The sequence below is a fragment of the Macrobrachium nipponense genome, chromosome 6 (assembly GCF_015104395.2).
Source record: "Macrobrachium nipponense isolate FS-2020 chromosome 6, ASM1510439v2, whole genome shotgun sequence".
Lineage (NCBI taxonomy): Eukaryota > Metazoa > Arthropoda > Malacostraca > Decapoda > Palaemonidae > Macrobrachium > Macrobrachium nipponense.
In genome coordinates this window covers 59,870,445-59,891,334 of record NC_061108.1, presented here as the reverse complement: position 1 = coordinate 59,891,334, position 20,890 = coordinate 59,870,445, and the positions used below count along the sequence as shown (strand labels likewise).

At 36.9% G+C, this 20,890-nt stretch overlaps 1 protein-coding gene across 1 annotated transcript in view; it reads left to right on the top strand.

Annotated features, from left to right (window-relative positions):
- LOC135216065 (kinesin-like protein KIF3A) overlaps positions 1-20,890 on the top strand; it is a 112,511-nt gene that overhangs the window by 51,706 nt on the left and 39,915 nt on the right. The window contains exons 3-7 of the mRNA XM_064251056.1: positions 2,895-2,951; positions 3,769-3,899; positions 5,113-5,293; positions 15,197-15,433; positions 19,674-19,799. Coding sequence (XP_064107126.1) covers positions 2,925-2,951; positions 3,769-3,899; positions 5,113-5,293; positions 15,197-15,433; positions 19,674-19,799 — 702 coding nt within the window. The 5' untranslated portion in view covers positions 2,895-2,924. The remainder of the gene's footprint in view (positions 1-2,894; positions 2,952-3,768; positions 3,900-5,112; positions 5,294-15,196; positions 15,434-19,673; positions 19,800-20,890) is intronic.

Sequence of the window (20,890 nt, the reverse complement as noted above, 5' to 3'; positions counted from 1 at the left end):
AAAACATACATCTTTGTAGTATAGAGAGAGAGAGGAGAGAGGAGAGGATGAAGGAGAGAGAGAGAGAGCGAGAGAGAATATAAAGTTGATAAGAGGGAATAATTTAATATATGCATCATTCATATAAGGATATAGCCACGTTTCACTCACACATAAAATATCAAAATTGTCTTTTTCTAATAAATGTTCAACTACATGTTTATATTGCTTAAAAGTGACTGTGCATTAATATATATAATAGTTATATTATTACGGCGATTGGTAGAACCTAAACTCTTCGGCATTATCTATCTTGGCCATCTTTCTAGTTCTTTTTGCTGTTATGACCATATTCGTGGCATGTAATTTACATAGTATGGTGTTTTTTAAAAGCGTCGTAAACTCGGAGCGTCGGAAGCGTCAGCGTCGTAACCTCGGAACAAGCGTCATAACCCAGGGCGGATTTTTCAATGAATATTTAAGAAAAAGCGTCGTAACCTCGGAACAAGCGTCATAACCCAGGGCGGATTTTTCAATGAATATTTAAGAAAAAGCGTCGTAACCTCGGAACGTCGTAAGCCGGACCCGTCGTAACCCGGGGACCGCCTGTATTTCCTATTATTTCCAGTTATTTCCAGTTCTCAATTTATATGGCATTGGATGGCTGGGGTCACTTCCATATCTAAAGTTTCTATGGTTTCTTACATTGTGATTTCCATAGTTATTCTCTATTACAGATCTTTTTCCACCATTGTTTTGTTTGTGTGCCATCCATTTAGTCTCATTCCAGTTTTCTCTAACAATACTACCCTGAGATGTGGATACGGTTGCATCCAATAACGTGACTGCTCCTATTCTACTTAAATTATCATATGACAGACCATCTTTGTTATCATAGCAGTTTTCATCTGTGTCCCGTTCCAAACCTGAAATAGTTCTGGGTCCCAATGTAAATAACACCGTTGTCTTGACACCAGCCAAGCAACTTAGTATTAAAATCATTAATTTTGTTAACAAGATCATCTGATTTCAAACTTGGAACAAGCTCACATATTTTGATGCTGATATGTTCATTTTTACTATTCAACTCTGCGACAATTTCTCCAATTTCATCCAAAACCATCTCTGATAATTAGAGACATATTTCCTTCAGGGAGGGTCCTAATTAGAGTGTTTTCTTTAAAGTCACTTCTTCTTACTTCCTGTAAACTCGAATCTCCTATAAGCAACGTTTTCTTCTCATCTAAAATAGAACAGAGTCTATCGCCATGACCATCACTTCTTTCGACACTCTTCTGTAATGCTTCTTGCAGTGTTTTGATTTTCTCCTCTGCTATAAAGACTAGAGTTTTAAGTTCTTGGATTTCCTTGTCCTTTTCTCTCAGGTTGTTATTGATGACATAAAAGTTATCACTTGTTTCTGTTACGAATTTTTCAAATTTTCTCAGTAGTTCTGTATATCGTCGGTCTTCATTTTCCCCTTCTAGATCAGGTGACATTACCTGGTGTGGTGTTGCTGCTTCTAGTGGTGATCCTTGTAAGTTCGAATGATAAAGCATCAGTTTATCAATTAGTTTTTCCTTAGTCGTCCAAATCCCTCTTATTTGTAATTGACTACAGAATTTTTGTATTTCACCTTTTGTGTAATTTCGATGTAGAACCTCCCAAGTTGGATTCCTTAAGGTAGACAACGGTGGATGATTTTTCGACGAGGTCCCAGCTGTCGCTCCTGTAACACTTGATCGTTATTTTCTTCTGTAGTTGTTCGACTGGACATTTTATATATTTGCTCACAGTGTAAATGTTCCTAAGATTAAAACGTGTTTTAGAGGATAAGTGTACTGGGTTTTAATCTCATATGAGAAACAGCAATGCTCTATTTCTGGAGAGTGGTAGTAGTAGTTACGTAATCAGGTCTTAGTGCGCATGCGGCAATTAAGGTAAATTTTGACCAGGAAGTCTGTACTATTCTACTAAAATCTTTAATAGTTTAATCAACTAAGTACAAAATAAAAAGTAACTATATTACGACACGATCACGTTCACTACACTTTCACAGACACAGTCCACACGTTTTTGTGGTCCAAAACACTGGATATTCCAAACAAATTAGGAGAATAAGGGAGCGTTTGTAATGGACGTTCTGATGTAAACAGAGAGAGAGAGAGAGAGAGAGAGAGAGAGAGAGAGAGAGAGAGAGAGAGAGAGAGAGAGAGAGATAATAACTCCTAGACTCCGACTCCTTCCCCTCTGCCATTCGTATATCAAACTGTCATTTACTCCCCCGCCCACCTTCCTCCACTTGGATAAAAAGACTAGGAATCGCTATTTTTAATTAATCTTATTAATATTTGAAAATTAGCTATAAGGTAAATCATTTATTTATACTACAAAACAAATAAACATACGTAAGTAAGAGAGAGAGAGAGAGAGAGAGAGAGAGAGAGAGAGAGAGAGAGAGAGAGAGAGAGAGAGAGAGAGAGAGAGAGAGATGTTTTTGTTACTGTTTAATCTCATTAATCTTAATATTATTTGTAAACTAGTACTGTATATTATTATTTTACCATAAATTTAGTAGTGTCCTTAAAGATATACTTATACATACACTTCCAGCCCAAACAGAGGGCGAGAGTTACCACTAGGACATACATATCTTGTGTGGAGAGAGAGAGAGAGTTATCCTTATTTAAAAGAGTGAAATGGATAGATTATTGCATTTCTTTAAAATACTATCACATATGAATTTTGAAATTAGTTTAATTAATATTATTATGCAAAAATATTGATAAACATACACATGTACCATAGAAATTCTCTCATCTCAGTAAAAGAGAGAGAGAGAGAGAGAATGTACATGATCCTGAGTGGGCAACACACACTCCGCCTCCTGACACATTACTTGATATATTTGACAGCTGTTGGACCCCAGCCATCTCAGCTTGGCTATGTGGAGTTCAAAGACAAGATGCAGGGTAAAATGGGTTTTCTTTTATTCTTACATAATTTTTTTATTTATAAACTAAAATCTTGCTAATTCACTTTAGTATTTTCTTTAATGAATTGATATTATTGCTGTTTCCATTAATATTGATATTTGAAAATTAGTAAGTCATTTATCATCCAAAAAACATACATCTCTGTAGAGAGAGACGAGAGAGAGAGAAGAGAGAGAGAAGGAGAGGAGAGAGAGAGAGAGAGAGAGAGAGAGAGAGAGAGAGAGAGAAATGGAAAGAATATTGTAGTATTGTAAAATACTTTTACATATGAGTTTTGTAATTACAGTTATTATTATTATTATTATTATTATTATTATTATTATTATTATTATTATTATTATTATTATTATTTTATTAAAAGTAATGGCTACTTCAGCAGCGTTACACTTGTAGAGATTCTTCTCTATTTTCCGAATAGCGGCTTTTTCTGTGCTACTTGGACAGGCTAGCAGAGTGCCTATAGAGGTCTTGATCAAATGCAGTCAGAATTTGTGTATATATTTGAATTTTACAGATAAACTATGATACCATAGTCATCAAAGTCATTAACAATTCTCTCTCTCTCTCTCTCTCTCTCTCTCTCTCTCTCTCTCTCTCTCTCTCTCTCTCTCTCTCTCTCTCTCAGCCTGAGGATGTCTGGCAGCTCCAGATGTAAAGATAGAAAGACCTTTCATTCAATGATAATTGTAGTCAGAGTCAGTTAAAAGTAAAGTGCAAAATGAAATATCTTGAATTTAAAATCTTGGATTGTTTCATTTGTAGTCTGAACTGGTTCAGAAAATGTGTATTACAGGTAGCAGCAATTAGAAAGAAGATTGAAGAAGAGCGTCGTATGCTGGCTGAAAGGAAAGATCTTGAAGAGGAAGAGAAGAATAAACTGAAGAGTGACCTTGACAAGCATGAAAAGGAAATAAAAAAAGCACTGTAAGTGTTTCTTTTTCATCTGGATCTACCTCAGTAATACTCTCACTCAGATATTTGTTTGCTCTTGAAATGCACATTATTGAAATGTAAAAGGTAATTTGTATACTGCATGTATTTATGTAGCAATTTACTAGTCAAAAGTAAGCCTTTTGAATAATTTTTTTATTTTTGTGAAACTTTAAATCAGAGAAAGGTTTCTAACCCAGGTTTTACTTATCATCTACTAATCAAGAATTTTATTACATACTTTTGAAATGTAATGCCACCTCAAAAGTAATTGTAGCCTTTCTTTGTTCCTTTATTTGTTGCTTGCTAAATGTAAGTTTCAGTTTCCCGCATAAAATTTATTGGGTTGTAAAATTACTCTCGAGGAAAGAAAATAACTGTTGAGCATTAGAGTCTGTACATGTACTTTTGTTTTGTGCAAGTGATTCAGTGTTAAAAAGTTTACATATTCTGCACTGTGCATTTCCTATATGTATTTTTTATAAGAGCTCATTGATATTAAGTAGAAGAAAGTTTCAAGGACAATATAGTTCCATTGTCTTTCAAGTATTGTGATAGTAAAAACTTTGGTATTAATTGCTAAAACTACCACATTATGTAGCCCAGTAAACATTTCAGTATTTACTCTTATTTATGATGTAATTTTCCCAGAGGATAGTATTGAGAGAGTAGAATAGGGACATCAGGCACAATACTCTGCAGCAAAGGGTTTGGATACCGTATGGATGTGGGAAACTGGTGGGTTTTATTAAATGTGTGGCTAATAAAATGTAGTACATACTGGGGTTTGGTATATTGGTAGCACCATGTGAAAATTTACTGGCAATTACTCTTTCATCTTCCCAAAATATTATTTCACATAGAGAATTCCTGGTTGATAAAATATTATCTGTGAAAGAACATACTGACTACAAGTATTATCATTAGTCATTTAGGTGAATTCAAAGTTGGTAACCTTGATAATGAGGATTGAATTTAATATTGTCTCAAAGGTAACTTGTGTCGTTAATAATGAAATTTTCTGGATTAATTGTTACCTTTTATTATCCAGGGATAGGTTGGCTGGTCATTTTCATCATTATTCCTGGTATAGTTGGGTGAGATTGGGAACTTTATTTTTTGAAACTAAGAATGTAGTTGGAAGTCAACATTCTTTTAATTAATTTTCTGTTTAGCAATTGTAGTGTATTTTCTCCTTTCAATTTAGGAAAGAGCAAGAAGCTCTAAAACAACGCCTCCAGGGTCTTGAGCGTAAAATCCTGGTTGGAGGAGAGAATCTGCTGGAGAAGGCCGAAGAACAAGAAAGACTTTTAGAAGAATCAGCAAAGGAGCTTGAAGAAAGAAGGAAGCATGAAGAACAGCTGAGACATGCAATTACCCAGAAGGAGGTATGTTGTAGATTTATGCTTTTTTAGTGTTTCAGAAGTGAATAGCCATTAACTCATACTTTGTATAAAAAGGGAGGCTGATAAGGCTCCAGCTCTTGTTTCTGAAGTATTTTTGAAACAGGTTTTCAATTTTATGATAATCAGGTTGGTTGTCTTTTCAGATGCTGTTTCTAGTTGCCATTTAATTTGATACAGAATTATATATTTTTTGTGTTGATAATTACTATTTGCTTACTGTAAGAGTTTCTTAATTATTTATTCACCTTTATATTATTTTTAACAATGAAACCACTGAGACTAAGAAGATGTAAGGGTTGTTAAGATTTACATAACTGAAAAGTCTTCCCTTATTTATGGTAATAAACATGTGGCATGTGCAGATCAGTTTGATTGTGAGAAATCTTTACATGTAGCTGAACTTTCACTTAGCATAAATGGGGTTGCATACTTGGTTATGAGGGTAAATATTTGTATATAAGGATAAAAGTATAAGATTTATAATGTAAAATAAGGTCTACCTCGTGCAGTTGTGGAATCTTTTGATCTCCAAATGTTTAGGCAAGAAGCAAATTCATTATTGCTCTCTGCTGACATCTGAATTTTGTGTAAGTGACTTACCAGGTAATTAGATAGCAACAAGTGCCTACCATGGCAGTCCAAAAATTTTAATTTCGCAGTGGCGCTAGGACCGCTTGTGTAGGTGACAAGACCCACCCACATTTGTGCCTGACAGGTAAAACTCAGCAAAGAGCTTCAATTCATTTATGCTGCTCCTGACTAACATCGGTTTTTTGTGAAGTCCTTTTCATCATCTTTTGGATATTTGTTCCAGCTTTGGTGAAGTATTCATGTTTTGTATGGTTTTTAATGTTATTTATATTGTTAGCTTTGGTTAACTATATTGGTAATTAATTTAGGATGTTGTACTTTAGGTTTTCAGGCATTCAGTATTGCATCGAAAGTTGTAAAACTAGATTAGTCAAAATGTATGATTCTCACTCTGTGTGCTAAATGTAAGGGGCAGAAGTGTAATAAAGATCTTGTCCTGAATGTCAGGAGCAGGATGATCAAATGTGGAAAGTGTTTAAATCTCACTCAGACTACCTGGATAGGGATAGAAAGAGGAAGTCAGCCCTTAGACCCAAAAATATGGCTAATATAGAGGCTATTCCTTTGCCTTCAGTGGTAGAAAATAGTGCTGTTTTTTCTCCTCTAATCCTTGTTGTGTCCCCCATCCTTTGCCCTCCTATTTCTTTACCCCACACCCCTTTTAATCTTGACACCATCGCCAGCCTCGAATCTAGGTTATTTGGCCAGCACGGTTTTCTGGAGAAAGCTTCCAGTGTTCTTAGTGTAAGTGCAGTGCAAAGTGACAGTGATGTGCATGTTGAGGTGGTGGTTGCCCATCTCACCAGCACTCCTAGATGAAGGTCCCTGTCCTTCTCCCCAGCACAGGGGAAAAGACATACCTGAGGTCCAAGGGAGGCTGGTGTGGTTTGTCCATGGGTATCGCCCCTCCATCGAACCTGTTGCCAATTCCCAGGTTGTGACAGAATGCCACTGGAAAGGCATCTCGGTGTAGATCTGTCATCAGACATGGCTCAGCTCCCAACAAGAAGCACCACTGGCGCCAAGCCGCCTCTTGGCTTCTGAAGAGGTGCTTTACTGTTGTGGATAGCTCTCCTCCTCCTCCTGTCAAGAAGTATAGGGAGATCAGTGTTAGCCCTCAACCCTCCTGCAGCTTTGCTGTTCTGCCTCCTGCCATCTCTTCAACACGTTCCCACCATTCTTCTTGGGACACCCTGGAGTCTCTTGAGCCTCTCGAGCACCCTTTTTTGGTTCTGAAGCACTGAGACCTTCCACATAACTGCCCAGCTCCTTTTTCTAAGTGATCTCTGGCTCCCAAGCACCTGTCTCTTCCCAGGCACTTGATGCCTTATTTGGTGCTGTAGTCTCCTGTGCTGCCAGTTCATTCAGTGCCAACTTTTGTATGCTCTGCACCAGCTGTGGAGTGCTTGATGCCACCGTCTTCTTTCACATTCATCAACTCAGGAAGATCCCTCTTTAGCCTCAATTTATCATCAGCTTGAGAATCTCATAGGATTCTTGAAGTCTACAGTCTCAAAGAGTGAAAAGGTCTCTTTGTTCCCTGTCTCGTCTGATGAGGAAGAAGCTGAACATGATACCGCCCCTTCTTCAGCTTATTCAATCATACTGAGGTTCTTTATAGCCAACTTCCCAGATTTTTTTGAGCCTGCCCCTCTGGATTCACCTGCTTCAACCTTCCTTATGATGAAACGAACTAATGTATTTGCTTGCCTCCCCAAATTAGTCCTTTCCTCTTCCTTGAAGAAAGTCCTTTGAAAGGTGGTGTAGTTGGCAACTAAGAGGGAACAAGTTAAACCGGCCTTTGCTTTACCTCCCTCTAAGCTGTTAAAGAGGTGGTATCACTATATGCCACTGGAGAAGCTCCTTCCTTGGGAGTTTCTGCCTCCTCCCAAGGGAACTTCTCCAGTTTGGTCAAAGCTACACATCATACTGTATTTTTGTCAGCCAAGGTTGGTCTTTTGTTGCCGTATCTTGACCATCTGAAAAGGAATCTATGCATTTCCTCCCTTCAGGTTGATCAGGGATATGATCAACAAGTTCCCATCCCACCAAAATGTCTCAATGACAGCTCCATTTTGTCACAAGAAGGATTGGTTTTCAGACCTGCTGCAACTCTTAGTGGACTTCCCGTCCTGAGGCTACTCCCATAAAAACAGTTGCTGCTCAGACAACCCCACTTCCTCAGGTTCCACCAAGGATTGTCCGTTCTGGCCCTGACAGGGTTCAGACTATTAGGATCCTCTTCAGAGCAAAAGGTTTTTTGCAACAGGCTGCAGAAGCTATTGTTTGGTGCAATCAAGCTTCTTCTAGCAAGCTCTTTATCAGTCCAAGTGGACAGTTTTCAGAGGATGGTGCAGTTGCAATAACATCTCTGAAACTTCTGTAAGCCAGATAAGTTTCTTGTTGGATGAGTTGGTTTCATGCTCAACGACCGATCTCAGGGTCCAGGTTTGATTCTCCGCTCTGCCAATGTGAAATCAAAGGAATTTATTTCTAGTGGTAAAAATTAATTTCTCAATGTGGTTCGGATCCCACAATAAACTGTAGGTCCCGTTGCTAGGTAACAAGTTGGTTCCTAGCCATGCAAAAATATTTAATTCTTTGGGCCAACTGTAAGAGAGTTGTTAATCAGCTCAGTGGTTTGGTAAAACTGAGATACATTTAACTTTTTTTCTGAAAGCCAGATAGCCAACTTTTTACTTTTCTTGAAGACCACCAGAAAGTTGTGGCCTTCTACAATCAAAGAATACAGGTCAATGCTTAGTTTGGTGTTTAAGCATAGAAGCCTGGACCTGTCCTCTAATCAGGATCTCAGCAACCTCATCAGATCCTTCAAGACTTCCTAGTTACAGAAGTCTGGTATAGTCTCCAGGAATTTGGACATTGTTTTGAAGTGTCTCTCGAGCTCCTCTTTTGAGCCTCTCAGCTCAGCCTCATTTAAAAACCTCACTAAGAAGACTCTGCCTGGTAGCGTAGGCTACTGCTAAATGCATTATTAATCTCCAAGCTATAAACAGCTGAGTTGTTTGTGCAGGGGGATGCTGTCTGCTCTCTCTCTCTCTCTCTCTCTCTCTCTCTCTCTCTCTCTCTCTCTCTCTCTCTCTCTCTCTCTCTCTCTCTCTCTTGGTTTCCTCGCCAAGAATGAGGATGTTTCCAATCCCTGTCCCCACTCCTTCATTTAGGACTTGATGGGCATCATTGGACCAGAGGAAGAGGAGAGACTACTTTGTCCTGTGAGGGCCTTAGGCACTACCTCCATAGGACAGAAAAGATCAGGAGATCTTCAAACAATCTCTGGTGCATGGTGAGGAACCCTTCACATCCTCTCTCAAAGAATGTTCTTTTTTTTCATGAGAAGTTTGATATCTGAGGTTCACCATCAGATTCAAGAGGACGTCTTACTAATCTTTAAAGTCACGAGGTTCGAATTGTGCTACTAATCTAGCTTTGTGACATATGCCCATTTCAGCTGTTTTGCGATCAATGTTTGAAGACTATAGTACAGTGCTCCCCCAATTTTATGTGGGAATAGGTTTCATAGCCAAGCCCAGAAAAGGGATTTTGACATAGGAAAAATCTGTTTCAGGGCGAAGGACCCGTGTCGCCCAGTGAAATCCCACCCTTATCTTTTCCCCCCCCCCCCCCATGTGTACACCAAGCTTGAGTGCTATCTGCAGGGATGGCGGCAGAGGCGCTAGCTACATGGTAGCAGGTAGTGAGCCTTAGGTCGGCTACTCTCTTTTGAGGTTTTTTGATGTAGGAAGAGGCTAAATGGAAAAGGACCTGTGGTAGTGGTTTCACTCACCCCAGAAACCATACCGACACCTTTTAATAAAGGTGAGCGAGCCAGAATAATTTGGCATTTTCAATTTAGCTGTTCTCTGGTATTATAACAATATTTTACTTTAGAAATGGTGCTAAAGGAACCATTTCACTGGGTGACACAGGCCCTTCGCCCAGAAATAGATTTTTCCTACGTCAAAATCCCTTATATAGACCCCCTAATACTGTACTAAGGAGTTTGACACAATAATAGAAAAATTGGATGATATATGTAGAAATCACCAGGACTGGACTATTCTCCTATCCGGAGACTTTAACTTTCCTTTCGTAGACTGGAAAGAACGAATAGGAGATTGCGGTTGCATTTATACATATAAAAAAGAGAGTAAAAGTAGTGCAGAAGATAAGAGGCAATTCGAAAAGCTATTAGATATGGTACTAGAATACAACATTCAACAAATAAATCACCTGCCATCAAGAAAGGAAAATAGTTTAGACCTAGTATTTGTGAATGAGGTGAATTATGTTAAAAAAATAATAGTTTATAATGCGAGTATTTCGGACCATAATGTCATAGAATTAACAGTTCATTCTAAACCAAGTGAAAACAGAGATAAGCAAGAAATGAAAGAGTGGGAAGGATATGGAAAATACAATTTCTACAGTAAAAATATAAAATGGTCAGAAATAAATGAAGAATTAAACAAAGATTGGGATAACATTTTCGTAAGTGATGATATACAGGTAAATACGTATGGAGGTATTATATAAAATATTAGAGAAAATAGTGGATAAATATATACTGAAGAAGAAAAGTAAACGTCAGTCATGCATACCAAGAGACAGAAGGATCTTGTTCCAGGAAATCAAAAAGTGGAAAAAAGGTCTTGCAAAATGAAAAAATGCATGGAAAGTGATGGAACTAAAAAGTAAGATAGAAAATGCAGAACAAAAGATTATACAATCAAAAGAAAACGAAAAACAGGACTTGGAAGAAAATACCCTAGTAAATATCAAGCAAACCTCCAAACTATTGTACTCGTATGCAAAAAAGATGAATAAAAGAAGAATAGAAATAGGCCCTCTAAGAATTGAAAGGAGATTAATGAATGAAAAAAAGGAAATATGTAACATATTGGCAGAAAGATATGAGAGAGAATTCACCCCTAGAATTGATAATGAAGATAATGATACAGAAATAAGGGATGAAAATAGTGAATATTTATCAGACACTTGCAATATTATTAAGACAAAGTGTAGATACAGGCAAGATTTATGATGAGCACAAATTATCATATATTACCCCTACTTTCAAAAGTGGATCAAGACTAGAGGCTAGGTTCAGGATGATGAGTATCAGGGACATCCTCAGCAGATTGCTTAGCTTCAAAAGCTGGATGAAGCAGTTCAGCCTTTTCCCTTGGGCCAGTAACCAACCTGCCATCATCTGTTAGTAGTGGTGAAATGGAGGACAAGCCAGATCTAAAGATAGATTATGCCAATTTGGTCCATCTCAGATGATGCTGAATAATTTCTCTCGGCTTTATGGTAAGTTCTATTCACAGCACGGCGAGATTCAACAGAAAGTTATGTCATTTTAATTTGAATTATTTCATATCCTTGTGTTGAATTTGGTCTGTTTGTCATGGCAAGCTCTTGTACATGTATCATCAAACCATGGCTGGTCATTTTTCCAAAATTTGATGACCTTTGTTGAGACATACTTATTAAAACAACCATCAACATTTCATTTGACCCACTGCTTGGGATCAGGATCTGATGTAACCTTTGACACATTTAACGTATTTGCTGGCATATAAGACGCTTTTTTTATTCTTAAATGTATCAAAAAACTGCCCTGGGAGCTGAGCGCTGTAGGCTAGGCTAGGCTTTTCCTACAGTGAGCATACTGGATAGGCACAAAAATTTATGCTACTAATAAAAATAAAAGACAAGCCCAATTATTAAAGTAAATTGTGTTACTAATGATTTAATACCAAAAACAAGCCAAGTTATCAGTCTGTTATCACAAATTTACGAAAAATTGCTTAAAATACAGTAGTGCCTCAGGATACGAAATTAATCCGTTCCAAAGCGGCCTTCGTAACCTGATTTTTCTGTATCTTGAACCACATTTTACATGTAAATTGCCTAATTCGTTCCAAGCCCTACAAAAACACCACAGTAAATTTTATTATAAAGGTAAATTGACCAATAAACAATGAAATACAATAATTTGGACCATTCAATGACTAACATAACCATGACTGTACACCTGTAAATAAAGTGTATTAGTGTACAGGGTACAAGAAATACTGTACGTACATGTACGTACATATGTAGTAAAATGTGGAACCTTACCTTTCGAGTGAGGCGATCTCCGAAAGTGGGACAGAGGGGGAGGACAAATGGCAGTAAACATGAACACTTAACTTTACGAAACATTAAAAAATGGCAGAAAACATTAACACTAAACTTTATGAAACACATTAACGAATGGCAGAAAACATTAACACTTAACTTTACAAAAAACTTAAATTAAATTTTTATATATTTATTTTTTTATTTCTACATTTTTTTTTACTTTTTTTATACTTTACAAGGAAGATTGCTTCTGCCTGCTTTTCACAATGTTCCTGAAATGACTCGGGCAAATGTCATCGAACTGGGCTAGCTTACAACCTGTGTAAGCCTTTTCGGGGCGTGTCTTTTCTACAAATGATTGCACTTTATGAAAAGCAGCTAGAGCACCCTTAATTTCTGCTGATGTCATAGGGTCCTCCTCCTCCTCCTCCTCGCCGCTGCTAGAGAACTCTTCTTGAACGACGTTATGTTGCATGGCCTCCAACTCCTTCAGGTCATCCGTCGTAAGCTCCTCTTGGTGCTCCTTGAGAAGGTCTTTGAGTCATCCTCGTCGATGACCGGCCCTATGGACTTGCCGAGTGCAACGATATCATCAAGATATGGTTGCAAAACAGTTTCAGGATCGTCAGCTGTGTCTGAATCTGCATCAGCTTTGCCCACGTCGAATCCCTCGAAGTCTCGGGCTGATAGGGCATCAGGCCAGAGTTTTCCTCCACGAAGAATTCAAGGTTCACCTCGAAACCTCCTGCCAAGCTTGATCGATGAATTGGATGCATATGACAACACCGAAATGCTCCTTCCAAAATTGACGCAAGGTGAGGTTTGTGGTATTGGTTATGTCGAAACATCTCTTGAAAAGATGTTTCGTATACAGCTTCTTAAAGTTTGATATCACTTGCTGGTCCATGGGCTGGAGGAGAGGGTTGGTGTTAGGCGGAAGATAAAGAACCTTGATAAACAAATACTCTGCTGGATATCTTCCTCGAGGCCAGGAGGGTGAGTAGGGGCATTTTCCAACAGCAGACATTTCAGAGGGAGGCACTTCTCTTCCAAGAATTTCTTCACTGTCGGGCCAAAACACAGATTTACCCACTCAGTGAACAAAAGTCTTGTTACCCAGGCTTTTGCATTAGCCCTCCATATCACCAGAAGCTTCTTCTTTAGCACTTTGTGGGCCTTGAAGGCTCAAGGAGTTTCGGAATGATAGACAAGTAGGGCTTGTCCTTACAATCCCCACTGGCGTTGGAACAAAGTGCGAGCATAAGCCTGTCTTTCATAGGCTTATGCCCGGGTAGCTTCTTCTCTTCCTCCGTGATATACGTCTGACGAGGCATTTTTTCCAAAAAAGGCCAGTCTCGTCACAGTTGAAGACTTGCTGAGAACTGTAGCCTTCCTTGATCGTCATCTCGTCGAACATCTTAATAAAGGCTTCAGCCACTTTCGTGTCCGACCTGGCAGGCTCCCCATGCCGCAGCACCGAATGGATGCCAGTCCGTTTATGGAATTTATCAAACCACCCATGAGAAGTCTTGAAGTCTGGGGTTGCCATCGATGTCCCTTCTCCTCCGTTGTCTTCAGCCTGGGCAATCAGATCACCGAAAATAGCTCTCGCCTTGTGGCAGTTTGCCGTCTTGGTTATTGTATCGCTAGCGATTTCTTTGTCTTTAATCCATACAAGAAGCAGCCTCTCCATCTCGTCATGCACGTGGCTCCTCTTGTTGGACAAAATAGTCACGCCCTTGGAAGGTGTAGCTGCTTTGATGGCTTCCTTCTGCTTAAGGATGGTGCCTATTGTCGACGGATTTTGGCCGTATTCCTTAGCGATCACACTCAACTGCATGCGAACTTCATACTTTTTAGTAATTGTCTCCATCTTTGTCTCCATAGAAAGCATTCTCTTCTCTCTGTGAACTACAGCAACATTCTTGGGACCCATGGCTAATTTAGGTAATTAAGTTCACACACAACACGATAAAGTATACAAGTAGAAAGCGAAATCACTAACACGAATTTACGTTAACAAACGAAATTCGTATATGTGAACGAACGAATTCCGCGAGCTTACGATAACGCTGATGCGACGAAGTGGCTGAAGGACACCTTTACGTAGAGGCATGATGGAATACATGCTGACCAATAGGAGAGCAGGATCTTACGGCGGTGACTAGCTTCAGGAACCAATGGGAGAGCGGGAGGATGGTGGCGAGTCTACCGAGTTAGTGGCACGCGAGTTTTAAAATTGTTCTCAGCGGTCCGGGCGAATCTCGGACTTTACAGTACACCCTTTCGCAACCGGAATTATTGTCGTATACAGAAGCAAAAAAATCTTCATCTTTGCTTTCGTAACTTGGATTTTTCGTAAGTAGGGACTTTCATATGTCGAGGTTCCACTGTACTTTGGCTGTTAGCCTGTCAGCCATTTGCACTGAGTGGATGTAAACAAAACCATAGCACCGCCTGTTGTTTATTTATGATAAATTTAATAAAGAGTCCATATGTTATTCCAGTATACTCTCATAATATTGTGTTTCATGCACAGAATCAAAATTTTTTCCATACAAAAAATTTGAAAATATTTTTAAATAAGTGGTTGATGAAATTGTTTTTTTCCACAAAATATCTTTGTAAAATAGGGGTGCGTCTTATACATCAGCAAATGCGGTAAGTGCTGGCATGTGAGTCTTGAAAAAGTCCAAAGATTGAAGAGGATTTTGGCTGACCTGTGTCTTGTTGCCACAGCTGCATGAGGAGGATTAATGGGAATACCAGGTAGATCTGTTGGGAAGGTTTTTAGTTTTTTGTAAAACTGATGTTACTTTTTAAAAACTAAATTAGGTTTTTCATACAGACCTATTGCAGTTAATACATTATGGGCATCTGCCTCAAAGCCCTAGTATTTCTTGTAGTTCATGGATCAGACAGCATAAAGAATGACATTCATTGCTACCTGAATCTTGGGGATCCTCCAGTGCTTGGGCAATAGTCTTGTTTTACTGCTATTAAAATTTTTCTTCTTCTTGGAGGAAATGAAGCTCTTTGATGATTTCCAGACCATGATAAAGGTTTATTGTAAATAATAGGTTTGTATGATGAATTAGTTTTTATTAAAAAATAAAAATGTAAATTTTAAGCAACAAAATGTTTCAGGCTGAGAGAATAGATTTGGAAGAAAGATACTCAACACTACAAGAGGAGGCTGCTGGTAAGACACGAAAACTCAAGAAAGTGTGGACATTGTTAATGGCTGCCAAGTCAGAATTGAGTGACATGCAAGCAGAGCATCAAAGAGAGATGGAGTCACTTCTTGAATCGGTGCGGCATCTGTCACGAGAGCACAAGCTTCACCAACTGATCATAGATTCATTCATTCCTCTGGAATATCAGGTATGGAAATGATAAAACAGAAGCAGAAATGCCAAATGATAAGCTCTTATTACACCTTCCTCAAAGTGGCACCTCAGCTTGATAGGTAGTTTGGGGATGTGGCCTCCTGTCAAGTAGCCAAATAACTTCAGTTGCTGTGATTTACATCAAGTTGCTTTCTATAACATTATTATTGTCTTTTCTACCAAGTAGTTTATAATTATCATTCAGCTGAATCAAATATATGCAGTACAGTATTTCACAGTAATCTGGAATAATAGAGCCAAGGCCCCATCAGATAATGGCGAAAAAGGGATAAAGGCAAGTAAAAAAATCCAAGGGTGTTCAAGGACAACTCTGTACCCTTCCCCGCCTAACCTTGTCGATACTACATGAATGTAAACACTCAATATACCACTTATAAATAACAACCATCATATTTCAGATGAAAGCTTCATGCAAAAGGCAATTATCCACCTTTTTTCCCCCTATATTTGTAACAAAGTATACTGCATAAATACATTGAGCAAAAAATTTAAACCCTTCTTTTTCAGTACTTTGAGCAAAAAATTTAAACCCTTCTTTTTCTCTCTTGTACATGAGACAACTCAGTAGGTGTGATATCCTACTTGTGTTTACCCACAGTTGGCCATGGTTTTGTAATAATCATTAGTGTATTTCTATACTGCAACTTACATATCAGCTGTTGCCATATTGTATTATTGTACACTAGATACAAACTGGGTATGTGTGAACTATTGAACCTAGGCTAGGTGGTACAGTCACAGTATCCATGTGCATAAGTCAAATAGGCTATTACTGCTGTATGTAAGTTAGAAGTAATGTTAGGGTAACTGGTATTTTCCTTCCTGAAGCCATTTATAGTGTATTGTCAATGTATTGTCATGTTGCATCATCATCATCATATGTATAGATTGAAAACCAATCATTACCATTTGCAGTGAATAGTTTACATTCTCAGAATCAGGTGATTAAGCCTACTAGTGAAAGAATTAGAAAAATAATTTTCTAGTTGCTAAAAGGAATGAATGTATTGCTGGAATTATTATTTTTATAGTTGTACATAAATTTAAAATAGGTATACAAAGTACCGTATATACTCGCGTAACACGCGATCTTGCACATCATGCGACCCCCAAATTTTCACCCTTAAAAACTGATTTTATCACATATCTCATGTATCATGCGAGTTAAATTTACGAGACCGAGTAACAATGGGCTAACCTCTTTTCCTCCTCTTTATCTATTCCATTTTTTAGTTAGGCTAACCCCTTTTCCTCCCTCTTTTAATCTATACCATCTTCTAGTTAAGTTTAAAAAAGTAAAAGAGAATGCCAAAAGTATCGGTAGTATTGATATACTTGTTTGGAAAACGTATACAGCCAGAAACAGCTGATTTGCTATAAACAACCAATCCAATAACAACAGCCTTTTTGCTTGCATTTCAACCATCATACGATAGTAAAACATGACCGTAGTTATGTTACAAATGACATTAAGGAGAATAGGACTGATATATTTTTACATTACAGGTAGTAGTGGACTTACTACCACAATTGATTATGACCAACTATGTAGTCCCAAATCGATTAGGACGTAAGTTGGCGCGTGTTAATTTTCCATAAGAATATTATACTAGCTTAGCCTAAATAGGGTAATCAGTACCATCTTTACATATAGGGTAGCCTAACCTACACTACATGGCGTACTTTAAACATATATGGCATAGTAATTATTAATTACAGCTAATTCTCTAGGTTCAATGCTTATTGGCTTATGATAATTCAGGAAAAAGAGAAAGTGAATAACATTTAACAAGTTAGCCTCACGTATGCAATGATGATATCGTGGTACATATATCGTATATATACGAATACAATAGCCTAGCCTTCAGTATACTGTATACTACATATGATATAATTTAGTAATATATTAATATAAGCCAATTTTGGAGGTTCAATGCATTCTGACTATGACATATCAGTAGAAAAAAAAATGGACACAAAACGGGAATCAGATTTGGACCAACATCGGCATACTTAATTGAGCGATGTCAGACTGCTGACGGCTAGTATATTTAACTCAATTCAGAGTGAATTGCCTCTCTTATAGTTAGCGAAAAATATTTAGATACTTTACTTTTATATAAGACAAGGTAATTTGTCATTTTACTACATGTTTTTAAGTCAAAATATAAATTAAATACGCCTCGTGAAATAAAGTTTTTTTTTTCGTTAACAGATTGTGTTGTGGGCATGTTCATTGTGTAAAAATATTACGCGATTCCATTCGCTATTTTCACTTCATTTCATCATAGTACGAACCTTTACTGTAACGTTACTTATCTTTTATCAGCGTGAAAACAACAGTAAAATGTTTTCTTTCAAGACCTGAAGTTTTGTTTTAAAAGATTTTCTCTCAATTTTATCTACAGTTGTGTTTGATGGCGTACATTTACTGGAGTTATATCTTTGTTGCCAATGCACAATAATAGTAATATATGGATGAAACTCGCAAACTTCGGTATAGTACCTTCAAACTCGACTGCAAACAAAATGAGAGAAATGTGTTTTAATCAAAATTATTGGGCACGAAAAGAACACATTTTACTGTTTTCACGCCAATAAAAGATAAATATGTAAAGCTCGTTGTATTCTGATGAGATAAAATGAAAATATCGAACGGAATCTGTTGATTTTTTGTTTATGCAATAAACATGCCCTCAGCGCCATCTACTAACGAAAAAATAACTAAATTTCGTTCACACACGATACGTTTTCAAGTGATATTTTCACTTGAAAACACATTGTATAACGTAAAATAATCTTGTCTCATATAGCTAGAGTATCTCGAGATTCATTTGCGCTAACTAGAAGCAAGAAAGTCGCTCTGATTTGATGTTCGACACAGCAAAACAAACTTCTCGCAATTGCCCTCATCTGATTTTCAAACCAAAACATGATTGCTAAGTTTGTATTTTATAATACAAACAAATAGTAATATGAAAATAACATAATATATTATTGGATGCAGTGAAGTAAAACATAACTTTTTAAAAGATCTATGGAAAAGAGGCATATTCATTATGCTTGTATTTTATCATACGATACTAATATATGATTATTACATACTCGAATTTTATGTCTCATGTAAGATGCAACCCCCTTAAAATCAGCACCAAAATTAGGGCTTCAAAAGTTGCATGATATGTGAGTATATACGGTATGTTAGGTTACCTATCATGAAAATGCAAACTCTTCTAAAAAGGCTTATAATTGGCTTATAACTGTCAGGTACCCTGTATCCCTTAACCCTTAATGGACGGTTACTCTCATAAGAGTAACAATAACAGGTTTTGAATGGTGGATGGATTACCTCCTGGTTAGTATCAATATCAGTACTAGTACATGCCATCGATTTGGAAAAATCGGGCGGGAAAGAGGTTCCATTACTTCAATAGCCCATAAATTTACTAAGAACTTTTAGACTGGCTCAGCTCGCCGATTCTAGGTAGCTCATGATTTAGTTGTGTACTTGACCTCTCTCTCTCTCTCTCTCTCTCTCTCTCTCTCTCTCTCTCTCTCTCTCTCTCTCTCTCTCTCTCTCTCTCTCTCTCATGACATCTTTTTATATATTTGCTCATAAATATACCCAGGGGTTGCTGTTGGTTTTAGTTCATATCTTTTATGGTAGTCAGTTATGATTGTATATTGCAAAGAAATAAAAATGTATAGTGCAAAAATGTTCCGTATCTTTGATCTTGGTTTATTTACTTGAATATTTTACAACAAACATATTCAGAATTTGTTACTGTTTTTAGCTTTTACTTATTGCGATATTGTGTGAACCGTAATTATAACTTTACAAAATATAATAAAATTAATTATTAGAAACAACATGTATAATTTGATAATATTTATGATTGTGGCTCCACAAGGGGTTGTAAATAGTAATTTTCAGCTTGTGTATGTATATCTTCTTCCTTTTGTTATGGGTGGAATCATCCCTAGTTTTAGACTTCATAATTTCTTTCCTCTGTTAGGTACATGTATATATGCATTTCTGTTCACCACATCTCAGCCTGACACCTTTTACTCAGCATGTGTCAAATGATGTACAGTGTGCCTAGTTTTACAAAATACATATATGAATAATTGAAATACATCACTGACACACACCTTTGGTAGTAATATAATGATGGCTAAAAAGATGGATAGCAGACACCAACTTTGTCTTTCAGGAAATGATAGAACGATACGTCCATTGGAATGAAGATATTGGTGAATGGCAGTTGAAGTGCGTTGCTTATACTGGCAACAACATGAGAAAACAGCTTGATAATGGAGATAATGAGAAGGATAATCAGGTATGTACTGCACTGCAGTTTTTTATATTTTTGCTGTCGAGTAAATATTTACATACTTTATTTGTAAATACACTAATTGTAGTGTTATATGTAATTGTTTGCTGCTTATTAGTTGTGTGCATGCAAAATTTTTCAATTATTTTACTTAATTACATTATGTATGTCCCTTTTATATTGATTCGTTTAGACTTTCAAATGAAAAATATTTTTGTGGGTTATTGGTTTATGTATTGGTAAATTTTTGGTGTCTTTTTGTGTGCCTATAGAAAGATTTGATTTTTTTTACCTTTTATATTGTTGATTTTTACAAATTTTGTAAGTTCTCTTCATTATTTGCACTGGCAGCTTAAAATACATAGTCAAGTATCTCTTAACACTAAGAGTTATGAACTTGAAGGAAGTCACTCATGGCATTCCAGTGATTAGCAGTACATGAGAATTATTTATGCAGTTGTTAAATTTTTTTATACTCTTGTTGAGAAATGTACAGGCTTTTGTCATTACCCACAAATTGGTTCCCAGTTTGTAGAAATCCATATATAAGTAAACATATTTGATACATATGTCCATATGTAAGACATCAATACAGTTATATAGAGAAAAACTCCATAATACCATATTGATGACACTTTGTTAGGAATTTCATCGGTCTGTCTTAACCCCAGAAGAGGGTTGTCTTTGGTAGATAGTAGATAAAAATTCTGTTTGACTTCTGAAATGAAGTGTATAAATAATTCCTAATTAAATTAGTAAATAAAAAAATGCTATATCAGTTGATTACAGTAGATGAGTTAGTAGACAAGTGATAACTTAAATGTATGTTAATATCGTTGATATTTTAGCTCTTCTCAAATGACCTTGACCTTAAAAGAAAATTTTTTAAATAGACTTTTAAAAAATTTAAAAATTTTCATATGTATATAGTATTAAGGATTTTATCTTTATTTTTATTTTTTATGTTCAATATGGGATGTCATGTTCATGCTGTTTTTTAACCAAGTGTGATTGTGCAGTAAAATGGGATTTACATTTCAAATATCTCCAATTTTAGAGTTAAGAGTTCCCTTACTTGATATAAAAAAAATTTCTGT